The sequence below is a fragment of the Barbatula barbatula genome (assembly GCF_947034865.1).
Source record: "Barbatula barbatula genome assembly, chromosome: 14".
Lineage (NCBI taxonomy): Eukaryota > Metazoa > Chordata > Actinopteri > Cypriniformes > Nemacheilidae > Barbatula > Barbatula barbatula.
This window is the reverse complement of record NC_136777.1, coordinates 11333078-11345535: the sequence shown is the minus strand read 5'-3', so window position 1 is coordinate 11345535 and position 12458 is coordinate 11333078. Positions and strand designations below refer to the sequence as shown.

At 38.6% G+C, this 12458-nt stretch overlaps 2 protein-coding genes across 5 annotated transcripts in view; both read left to right on the top strand.

Annotated features, from left to right (window-relative positions):
• The window catches only part of zswim8 (zinc finger, SWIM-type containing 8), a 31399-nt gene extending 27339 nt beyond the window's left edge, over positions 1-4060 (top strand). The window contains exons 26-27 of one of the 3 annotated variants that reach the window (XR_013787536.1): positions 1096-1274; positions 2507-3328. Coding sequence is in view for 1 of the 3 variants with exons in the window: in XM_079472337.1 (XP_079328463.1) it covers positions 1096-1274; positions 2507-2710 (383 nt within the window). In the remaining 2 variants the exon portion in view is untranslated. Of the gene's footprint in view, positions 1-1095; positions 1275-2506 lie in introns of all 3 variants that reach the window. The other 2 variants (XR_013787537.1, XM_079472337.1) reach the window with 2 other exon arrangements.
• A 748-nt stretch (positions 4061-4808) lies between these two features.
• Positions 4809-12458, top strand: part of ndst2a (N-deacetylase/N-sulfotransferase (heparan glucosaminyl) 2a) — an 85885-nt gene continuing 78235 nt past the window's right edge. The window contains exon 1 of one of the 2 annotated variants that reach the window (XM_079472618.1): positions 4809-4970. The gene's annotated coding sequence lies outside the window, so the exon portion shown is untranslated. The remainder of the gene's footprint in view (positions 4971-12458) is intronic. The other variant, XM_079472619.1, reaches the window with a different exon arrangement.

Below are 12458 nucleotides of genomic sequence, written 5' to 3'. Positions count from 1 at the left end.
GTTTTCATGGTCCTTAATGCTTGGATAGAAAATATAGAGGTAGAAAGTGTTTGTTTTGGTCTGGCATTCTGAGATGTTCGATTTCATGCTGCATTGTGACATCACATGACATCAAAGTACAACGAGAGCAGACGGTTCTGTATCCTCTCGAATGGCTCGCACGGTACTTAAAAATTCTTATGCTTTCCCTTAAAGAGAGTTCACCCAAAAATGTCATCATATACTGTGCCTCAAGTTGTTCCAAACCTGAATGCATTTTATGGTTCCACTGACCACAAACAGATATTTGTAAAAATGTTTGTAACCGAACAGTTCTGGGACACCATTGACTTGCATATTAGGAAACAAAACTAAGCAAGGGGTTGTAGATCGAAACAGCTCATTCAAAGGTAATAAAAACATAACGCTTAATCCCCAAAATTACAGTGATAGAATAGTTGGGTGAAGTGTTGGTTGGTCATCATTTACTCACCCCTCTTGTCATTTCAAACCTTTATGACTTTTTCTTCTGCAAAACGCAAAAGAAGATATTTTGAAGATTGTGGTAACCCAATAGTTTCGTCACCCATTCACTTCTACACAAAATCAATGCCAGTGAATGGGGCCCAGTTACCAACATTTTTCTAATAAACCTTCTTTTGTGTTCTGCAGAAAGAAAGTCATACAGGTTTGAAATGATAAGAGGGTGAATAAATGACAGAACATTATTTGACTTTTTCATTAATGCACTTATTAGAGCTCTATGGGGCAATATACTTAAATGTACAGTGTTAAAACTCATGTTGATTATTGTTTGTCTGCCTGAGGTTGAACTAGTTTTCTAGGTGGACGACTCTTCGAGGTGGTTTCTAGAGATTCTGTAACCGTGTGATATAAATACAGTGTATTAAAAGTGGTTCAGATGGTATTATTGTATATTAGAAAGTCATTTGTTGATATCCAGATCAGTTGTACTCAGCTGGAGTTCAAATATAGTCTTTTGAACAGCTTGTTTATTGTTAAAATGATCTCTCATCTCAGCTGTGTTCCTTTTATTAAATCAGTTTATTCCTCCTCTCTCTTTCCTTTTGTTTCTGCCTGTATATCTTTCTGCAGGCGTGAACCATGTGTACCAGTTCTGCATGGGGGCTGCAAAAGGCGTTCTGAGTCCGTTCGTCCTGCAGGAGATCATTATGGAGGCTCTGCAGAGGTTAAACCCGGCACATATCCACGCTCACCTTCGCACCCCTGCCTTCCATCAGCTTGTGCAGCGCTGCCAGCAGGCCTACTTACAGGTACAGATTCACCAATGACTAAGATTTAGCTTGTGGACCTAATCATGCTCACATTATTACTGATAACATCGCTAATTGGATGAATACTGACATCACTTTCTAGGCTGATGATGATCCAGGAATAATACGAGCATTAAATATACACATAATCTTTACTTGTATGAACTGTCAGCTTAGTGTCATTCTTGAATCCGTTGCATCCATCTCAGAGCCTGTTTTTTATATGCTTAGACTTGGCTTGAGAATCTGCAAAGTTTTATTTAAGAAGACAATGCGAGTAGGGTTTTAGAGCGCTCGAGTGGTGCCAGGCCTGGATTGTGATGGCATTGTCGCCCACACGGAATATAAATTGTGCATGAACAATTCTGAAGTGTTAAAAGCAGAGAGGGAGACCGGAGTCTGTTCACAGGATGGGGCATACTGATGAGAGAGCATCAAACACGCTGTGACAGCGTGCCTAGAGGAGCGCACACATGCTATCTCTCCTACACACCCGCTCTCGCAGATACCTGCTAGTTGGTTGAAGACTGCGTTTCGCGCTTTCAGAGATGTTTGAAGTTGTTCTGTGACAAACTACACAGATGTCCGCTCAAATGGCCACCGTTCTGTCATAGCTGCCTTAAATAAAAAAATGCTACCATATGCCTGCCACTGTAAATCTTGGCAAATGAATGTAAGGTAAATGTGGAAGGGAGACAGTGCCAGCTTGAATCCACTTTCTCTGCGCGTGGCTAATGAGACGAGGGACCCGGAGGATGTACTCGAGCGGAAATCTACACAATCACGTACTTTGCTGGTGGGAAATGCTCTCCATATGCTTTGTCTCTGGAAACATCCGGAGACATGACACTTAATTACCTGTTTTCATATAGGTTAAGGTTAGAGCCTCTCAGGAGCTACATTTACATTTATGCATATGAAAGGTGCTTTTGTCCATGTCGATGTACACGGCAAAGGATTACACAAACTAATATAACGTATGGAGTTGAATCCAAGACCTTGGGGTACACAGTTACCCTGTTATTGCATTGCCTATAGACACATTGCACTGAAACCAGAATCTGATCGGTGTCACAACATTGCCTTAAATATCGAATATATACGCATTGTTTAACCATTTAAAACAAAGCTTGCATTTACCACTTTCAAAATAAAAGCATGCATGATTGATTGATTAATTAATTGATTTCACGTCCTACCAGCATATTACAATATCTACTACTTTGTTTCAGTATATCCACCATAGGTTGATTCATCTGACTCCGGCAGACTACGACGACTTTGTGAACATCATCCGAAGTGCTCGCGGGGCGTTTTGCCTGACACCAGTTGGCATGATGCAGTTCAACGATGTGCTGCAGAACCTGAAAAGGGGAAAACAGACTAAGGAACTCTGGCAAAGGATCTCCTTGGAGATGGCCACTTTCTCACCCTGAATGCTGGGAAAGAAATGGCCGTTATACCTGCAGCTATCCCCAGACCACTAACACGCCTCAATCCGACACACAGCTTTCTCCGTTCCCTCTTAAAGGAAGGGTAGCCAAGGCAACTTCCTGTACAAGTGCACTCACATGACAGAACGTTTAGTCCTGAAGTCTTTCAAGTCATGAGAATGTGATACGTAGCTACTGGGGCAGGGAATAACTCCAGTCGATGGGTCCCTCCTTCGTCGAGTTGTTGATCCCAGTGTTGTGTCTGACCTTATTTTTGATCTCTCTCTCTCTCTCTCTCTCTTTTTTTGGTGTGTAATGTCAAGTAACGTAATGGCTATCAATGTTTAATCTATCTGTCCTAACATCCCGCATTCACTGATTTCTGTGCTTTGCTTTGATTTGAGTTAATTTAGGGGGTCAAAGGTTTCCATTTGCTGTGTTCATGTTCGATTCAAATTTGAACGAAACCACTAAACGTCAGGCTCATACTGCAACATTCCTCTTCCCTGGAGAGCAGAGTCTCCGCCGGTCATAAAGGATTTCAAAGTTGGATAATTGATGACAGTGTAAAATAAGACAAACTGAAACGATTAAAGAGACATTTATTATGACACAATAATCAAAGTACGGGTGAGGATTCTTCAATGGTTTGTTTTATCTCTTGTTTTTAATACTTTGTATAGTATGGTGTGTCTGAAGAGTAAGATGAGAAATGGAAGAATGCTATTACTGATCGAGCTATGAGTTCCCTTTTCCAGTCATCTGCTGGTGGCTTGAGTGCTGGAACAGAGAAGTCTGGCTGGACCAGATTACGCAGCTTTAACTTTTGCATTTATAAATGTCAGCCGTGACTTAAGTACCAAACAATTAGGGCTTCCAGGCATTTAAATTGGTTTCTTTTTATAGCCGAAATCCCCTGATTGGACAACTCATTTCTGATACAATTCATGGACTTTTGAAATATGAAATTGCACAGATACCGAAGATGTCCCTACCACAGTCTGTTTTTCCCTCTCATTTTAAAATGGGTTAACTGCTTCCATTGGCTTTGCGTAGTTGAGTGGTCAATAAACATCACTGCCAGATTCCCATGTTCTCAGCATCAGCTCAGCCCCAGCTTTGGAACTCATTAGTGGAGAGTGACTGTGTAGAAAATGTACTGTGATATTTTTGTATTCTTCAAGTGTAGCTTGGTTGGGAAAAAAACAAACAAAAATCTATATAAATACATATAAATATATAAACTGTGCTGATTGCAAAAATCTAGGATAAACGGCGAAAAGAGAAAACTAAATTGGAACAAAGCAATATTAAAAATGTAGAGTTTACTTAATAAATGTAAATCAAAACACTAGTAGTTGTGTTTTATCTGTGTCTTGGCATGTATGACCATATGTGAGCAGATCCTTGCGTCAATAAACACGAGGATCGTACTAAAGCCGGTAACTAAACAATATAACTTTCCGTTTTAGGTCTGTTACTTTAAATGCACTTCTCAAAGCATTCAACGTTGCACCGGAGGTATTTTCATCGCCTGGGGGCGCTAGAAAGTTAAATATCCAAACTCTGCCGTTTTGTGTCGACTTGGATTTCTTCTCATAGACGAATTGAGACTCATTCAGGATTATTTCCTATTCAATCACACACTTAGTTTTGGTTCAAAGAACATATATTGATGATTAGATCCGGAAGTCATTATTCACGATAGTTCAAACTTAATGTTAAACTATGATTTAAAATGTCAAACCTTAATCCTTCGAATTTAAATCAAAGTGCGTTATAGATGTAGGTAAGGAAAGACAAATTCATAGTCTGACGCCGGTCCTTGTTTGGGCCCCTACCTCAAAAACCTACCCGAAAGGTGCACTCTGTGGGAAACAAGTATGTTCACTTCCACATGGCGGGGTTCTCCCGAATAAAATGATCTATCAAACTATTTTATGTAAACTATTTTGTTTAAAAGCGGATTTGAAACTGGTTTGAACGATTTCTTCACTTCCGATCTGAGGCTCACGTTTTAAAACGATCTCATCTAATGTCGTGTGAAACGTTGAGGGGTAGGTGACGTCCCCCATTTCACCGACGATTTGGTTCATTCCACAGTTTTCTGTAGGTAGAGCGTCTCGAGCCAACAGCAGCATCACAACCGAGTGAAGATGGCGGCTAAGTGATGCTGTCAACGAGACCGAGTTTTCCCGTTTCTTTAAACTTGATACGTTTGCAAGGCTCTTTTCGGATAGCTGTATCACAGGAAAGTGCATCGGTGAGTACTGTTTATTGGTTTCTTCGTAATTAACGCGATTTTGCACCTTCAGAAGTAAGAAAAATGCTATTGCTAGCCGCGCTAACCTCGTTCTGAGGAAAATCCAAGTGAACGAATTACGAACATGCATTTATTTTAAAGCGCTTAGACGCGAAGAACGCATGAAAAGAAACCAATAACGAGGACAATCCAAAGTGTCAAAGCTCTCTTGCGAGCATCAAAATGCATTCACCACCGAAATACACTATATAACCCGTGGTGGAGTTTGGCGTTTCGATGATGACTTTTCCAGATATGTGGAAGTTTTCTTTAGTTTGTGATTTTCATCCAGACATCCAGCAAGTGTCGGTAATATCTTAACTGAAAGACCGACTGTCTTGTTTATGTACTTTGCGCATTTCTCATAAGTAGTAATAGGAGCAAATAGTGCGCGAGCGCAAGCCTGGGTTCCGAGCAGTCGGGACAAAAGCAAAGTGAGATGCTTGTTGCTTTAAATGCTTGTGATTGTTAATGTGTCTGTAAAAGTTTATAGACAGATGGAGTCTGCATTGGCAGGCTATCTTAGTTCATAGAAGCCTTGCCATCTCACGCCGTAGAGACTAGATTCATTTAAAAAATGGACGGTGATGAATTTTACATGGGCTTTTTCTCTGTTCTCATTTTAAGGAATGTCTTATGTCAGCCGTCGGTGCACTGCTGTGTTGCTGTTATAAAACCCTCTTTAAAACTATTATTCTGTGCGCATTCTTCAACATGACATTGTATTAAAAAGCCTCTTACCTTGCACGTGCGTTTCTTTTGGAAGTTTTAGTACTTTTTGAATGGTCTTATTTAGTTGCGCAGTTCTGCATAACGTGTTGTGTTTGAGACGTTTAGATATTTTTATAATAGAAATGTGCATCTATCAAAAATAACATTTGCGTAACGTCTTTATATCTTTGAGGTATTCTGACGTATGTTTCGTTATTGTGTTATCAATGTTGTACTCTTAATTAATTTGATACATGCAGTTGAAAATAATTGAAACTAAATGCTGGCAGTGATTCCTTCGGATCTTTGCACACACTGGTCATCTAGTTGTTTTATTGCCTGATAGGAATTTTATGAATGGTCACTATTTCTAAAAAGTAGATGTAAGACTCTTGACGATGTTTTCACTGTGTGTGTTCAATCGTTTTTCAGTAATTGAATATTCTGTATATTTGTTGGTTCTCTTCTCCTTTCTGTTCCTATGCAGAATGTGTAGTTTAAAACAGGGTGAGCATATGCTGTTACACCATAACTCATCCCTCTCAGTCCCTAAAAGCATGACCCAATTAGTATAGAATTGTGAGTTGAAGATGAGTTCAGTTCTGTCCTGAGAACATTATATATGCCCGAGATAATTTTGTAAATGAGCGCAGTCAAGCAGAGTTTGTGTGTGTGTGAAGGTTAAAAAACTGAAAGTGGGACAAGACTTGGATTAAGTTTCAATAGAGCAGGAGAAAAATCCAGAATCCCATTAGATTAATGACTTCAAATGACCAGGCTCTTTATTTTCCTTGCCTATCCTTAAAGCTGGTATTAATTTCAGCCCTGTATCTTAGTTGCATGCATATAGTCTTACATGCTTGCTGGCTGTGTTTAAATCTCCTTTTAGAAAGACTGTTTAACTGAATTTACAACTCATCTGCGTTGTGCATTTTACCATTCAAAATGTATAATGATTCCAATCTTATAAAACCCTTCGTGTCATGTGATGGCGTCGTGAAACAAATACCAGGCTCTCTGTCTATAAAGTTCCACTTGAATTTGCAACGATAACGTAAAACCCCATTTGCTGCAGTGCAGTCCACTGTCTACTGTCACTCTCCACTAGTAAGGACCAGGATATAATATAGGGTATATAATTTTTTCAGTCCATTTAATCTTCAGGGAGCTGAGTCAGGTCCTGTGCAGCGCTGGGAAATTAGAGAGGCATGTCAACACTGAGGATTGTAAAGGTTGATCGCAGCTATGCAATGACGGAAACACTCCTGGAGCGTTTTGGAATGTATGAGCAGATGTAGGGTTGTTACCAATAGTTGAGGACACCAAGTCTAATAATAGTAATAATATGAATCTGTAATAGTCTGTTTGCATTAAGAGGCCGTTTACATAAGAACGTTTTCAACTGAAAACGCAAAGAAATGTATCGTTTGGCTGTCTGTTTACACGGAATAGCGATTTAGGGGACTGAAAACACTAACTTCTGAACACGGGTCTCAAAGAACTTTTTGAAAACGTCCCCATTTTCGTTTCTATGTAAACTTAGGGCTGCTCGATTATGACACGCATCATAATGCCGATTTATTTTGGCCAATGTTGGGATCCCGATTATTTAACATGATTACTCATTAACCTTTAAAACAACATAGAAAATAAAACAAAATTTGGCTTTTAAACACTGAATTTAACTGAAAAAGAAATGTAAAGAAATTGCACTGCTGAACCACTGTAAAGGAAAGGTGTGCGCTGTGGATTTATACTAAAAGAAAAGAGAGGACCCTTGCCAAATGGAATACGGCACAATAATCGTTTACCTCGATTATTTTGTTTTTGTAATTGATGAAGGCCAAAATTGACGATTTCGATTAATTTCACAGCCCTACGTAAATGGCAATACGGAACTTTCTGAAAACAATGATGTTACGTGCTTGCGTATTATGCACTGGCGCTCGAGTTAGCCAAAACAATATGACGGCTTCCTGTAATGTGAGCGCTCGATGGTGAATTGCTACACCAATAAGGCCAGCGGAAACACACATATACGTCGACCAATGTTATTAAAAAGCACTTTTGGTTTATTACTTGGCATGTGTATGTGCCAAGGCATGTCCTGTTTCTTTACTCAACAGCATCGCCATCCACTGGCCTGGCGTGCATTCTTAAGCTTTTTTTATCCGTTTTCCTGGATCCATGCAGAACTTTTTTTGCTTTGCTTTGCTTTTCATTGTGTAAACGTGGCCTAAGTGTTAAAGGCATTTGAGTTTCGAGGGAAAACTTTCAGGACAGGACTGTTTCTTTGTGGTTCTGCTGTATCACTTGAGTTTGTGCAATGTTTTTCAACATATGGGCCTAGTTCCTATCAAGCGGTTTACTCGTAGTCTTTGGTTAAGTACGTTTGAAAGACACCTGTTGTAGCTTTCATCACGTCAAGGAATTCAAGCTATAAGAAAAAGCCTCACGTCACGTATCCATGCAAAGGCAGAGGCAAATGGACATTCATCTTTCACTCATCACTTCCTTGGGTTTCTAATAGCAGATCAGTATGCTAGGGCTAATAGCCCTTGTTATTAATAAAAAGGGGATGCTGTTGGAATCACTGTGTAGCGGGGGTCAAGAGGTGGAAGTATTAATGGCATGCTAGTTCAATATCAGATTAGTTCAGAGTTGATTGCCAGTCCAGCAGGGATATGAGCATCCTTCATTTGCAAGCCTGTGGGGCTTCAATTAGCTTTGCGTTATCTTCACAGGTTACGGCAGTGAAGAGACTGATCTTTTTTTATCCAGTGGTTGATGAATTATGAATGATTAGGATTTAAGTGGGGAATTTGTGGCTCTTTCCAGACTAAAATGTAAGTGATAATGCAGTAGCATATTAAGAATTTTGAGGATTCACACTGTTTATTAGATTTGAATGAATTTTCAAATTTATTTCATACGCTCAGTTTTTTTCCAATTGTTACATTAGATACATTGTGCATATATTTCTTTGGCTGAACAGGTGTGTCAGCATTTAACTTGAGGTGTTGTGTTTTTATTATGATTGCACGCCTCTGATAAACAGAATTTGAATTGCAGGATTTTTGTCCTCCCCTTATGTATTTCTGGTTATCTCGCCATTGCCAGGAAATCTCACCTGGTTTGAAACTCATGAAATGGGTTCTTTCCACATGCTTCAAATATTACGTCTCTTTTTCATTTTATCTATCTCGCTCCACAGCTGCGTATTTAAAAAAGAAATTCTCAGGGGATAACTTTGAGTGTGACTAATTGAAAAGCCATGCAGGGTAAGCACAACTCTCCTATCCTGATTGTAATCCACCTTCTACTGGTGCTGATTCACAGGTGGGGGTTTAATTTAAACTTTATAATCAGGAAGAGCCCTCTGAAAGGTCTGTGCTAGACACGCAATACCAGACTGATCGCCTCGGCCAGAGAGGTGACATCTCAGGGTGGTTACACACTGTCAGGGGAAAACCTAGACAGAAGGATGAATCTAAGTTTCACTATCAGATATTGCTTTTTATCAACTTAGGCCACGTTTACACGATGAAAAACTGAAAAGTTTCACGTACACACGAAAACGTTATCATAACAATCTGCGTTTACACAGATCCGCAAAAATGACTAAAACGCTGTATTACGACATCAGTTTGTAAAGAAAAAAATTATGAGTCCCTGATGATTGATTGACGGTTTATTGGAAGGTGGTCCTCCGTCACTAAAGAGACCATAATTCAGAGCGCTGCATTTCTCCTCATTCATAATGAAGAGAAGCGTGCGCACATAAACAAACAAGATGGCGAAAAGTTTGGACATTCGAAAGGTTTCCTTCCATTGAAGTTCTTCAACAACGGCATCGACAAAGTTGTACCACCATCTACTCGTCCTCCCGGGTCTGATCAAAAAGCGCCGTTTAGAAACCCTTCGTCATCGTTTTGCGCTTTCACTTGATAAAGGTCTCGTGTAAACTGCCCCTTAGTAAGAGTTTACATTTGGGCTGTAGAGTTAATCGAAAATAAATCTGAATCCTCAGTTTAAGCCTCCTTCAATTACAAAAACTAAATAATCGAGGAAACGAATAATGTGCCGCATTCCATTTTGCAATGATCCTCTCTTTTCTCGTAGTATTTTTTTCACAGCACACACATTTCCTTCACAGTGGTTCAGCAGTGCTATTTCTTTACATTTATTTTTCAGTTAAATTCAGAGTTTAAAAGCCAAGTTTTTTATTTTCTATGTTGTTTTAAAGGTTAATGAGTAATCGTGTTAAATAATCGGGATCTCAATATTGGCCAAAATAATCGTGATTATGATTTGTGTCATAATCGAGCAGCCCCAGTTTACATCATTACATACATCATTTACTCGCCCTCTTGTCATTTCAAACATGTTTGACTTTCACAGAATACAAAACAAGATATTTTGAAGAATGTTGTAACAAGACCCAAATTACTTGCATTGGTTTTGTGTCTGTAGAATAGAAGTGAATGGGGCCAGTCATAAGGTTTAAAATGACAAGAGGGTGAGAAGATGATGACAGAATTTTCATTTTTGGGTAAACTTTCACTTTAAAAAAGGGAAAGAGTTTGGGGTGGGAAACAATTTTTGTCTGATAAAAAGAATGACATTAACCTGTCTTTTCTTCGTTTTATTTGGCGACATTACCTAGAATCTAGAAGACTGTAAAAATGATTGACTTTAAACACAAAAGGCTGCTCAAGAACCAACCTTAACTCAAAGCTAGATTTTCTCTACATGACTTAAAAAATTAAAAGAGACATTGTTCTGTGAGGAGATCATATTAAGGTTTAGTAAATAACAATAGTTGGACCACTTGCATGATGTGTTAAATATGTGAATGTATTTAAGTGTTGGGCAGTGACAAGAAAACAACCAAGTTAATGAAATGTCACTTTTTGTCATGCTAGTGAAACAGATCTTTCATGTATTAGAACTTCCTTAACGTACTGATTACGGTGTATTTGTCTTACTACGCTATAGTTGTGTTTTGTATGTTATATCTCAATAAAGAATATTTCCGTATATACAGACTAAAACCATAACAAATCAGCTTATGTATAAATGTTTTTCATAAATAGTGTTCAGTGTCTTCTGGTGATGTCCCATCTAAAATGCATGCTAATAATGCCTACAGCAGACCAGTATTAATCAGAGGGGTGAGGAGTGTACCTCTAGAATGCTTTTACCCTTTAGGTTAAAGAAATGGTAGATTGATTCAATTATCTGTAAAGGAGAGATCAAAGTACTCAGAAAAACAACATTTTTTGAAGTAGCGGTGGCAGATTAGTTCTTCTAATCTCTTCTGGGTTTTTCTGCTTTCCGTCAAGAGCTCTTGTACACGGGGTCACTACAAAGAGCAATGCTTTCACTGTTTCAAGATAAAACCTCTCTTACATCAGCCCTCATGCTTAAGTTGAAGATGTATAGTTGGCTTGTCCATCAGCTGTTCTTTCATTTAAATTAATGAAAGTCTTCTTTAATGCAAAATGTTTATTCTTCATTTTTGACATCTGTTTTCAGAAGCTTTTAAAATGATGTTTTCTTTGTCTTTAAACAGCCATGTTACCTTAATGAAAGTGTTATTGTGTATGGTATGTCTGTGGGCAGTTTTAGGGCATTGTAAACATGCAGACATACTGCGGTCAGCTTCCTAAACACTTAATCATTTTTAGTGTTTTTTGAGTCCTAGGGAATGGAGCAGTTGCTTTGCTGAAGTTGTCACTGAAGTTCAATGTCAGGTGCATAAACATTTTAGGCACTTGATTCAGTGCTGTGAATTGGCAACTGTGAACAGGAGGGGTTTGACCAGACATAGGGCTGGGCGATGTACCGGTTCATACTGAATACCGGTGTGTAATTTTGTTATGATATGAATTATTAATATACCGCATTACCGGTGTATGTCATTTAAACAACGTGCAGAACATGGCGCAGCGAGACACTGTTTCAGTGGGGTCCATTTTCACTGTTGCACTGTCTTCACACAGAATGCGTCTTTGTATGCCGCGGCACTTCTTTATCATAATTTATAATAATATACTCTAAAAAAACAATTGTGTTCCCCTCATATCTGATCAATATAACCATATAATATGATGTGTTTTAGTTTGACTTTGAACTGTTTCTCTATGCTATGATGAGAAATAACGGTCAGTAATGAGGATGACAGCGAGATGCGATAGTTTTCCTCCAACATATCTAATTTAAGACTTTGTGTTATGATAAAAAAATATGATGAGGAAATCATGAAGCCATTGTGAATATGTAAAACACAACAAAGTTAATTTCGAGCTGTTCTCTATTTATTTGCGTAAGTATTATGTATGCAAGTTACCTTCGCATGCTATTCAGTTGTCTAAACTTTGCAGTTATTATAGGGGATACTGTCACCATGACAGTAAAGGGTTTTTTAAGTCAATCAACAGCACTATTCCTCTCTCAATCAGTAAAAAAAAATGCTGGGACCAGACCAAAATATTTTTAAACATCTTATAAGAGTTTTAACTGTGAGACACCACAAACATGAGGAAAAAATCCTAGATATAATCATTTTGCTTCTATAACAACAGATTTTCAAAAGGTGTCCTGAGTCGACAATGCTTTTGACAGAAAATTAACAGAATAAAGAAAAGGGTTTGTTGAAGTGATAACTACGGTTGTAAAACTTCTATCAGCTGGCTTTTTGATTGGGTATTGTTTTGATTCTCGTGACAATCAATA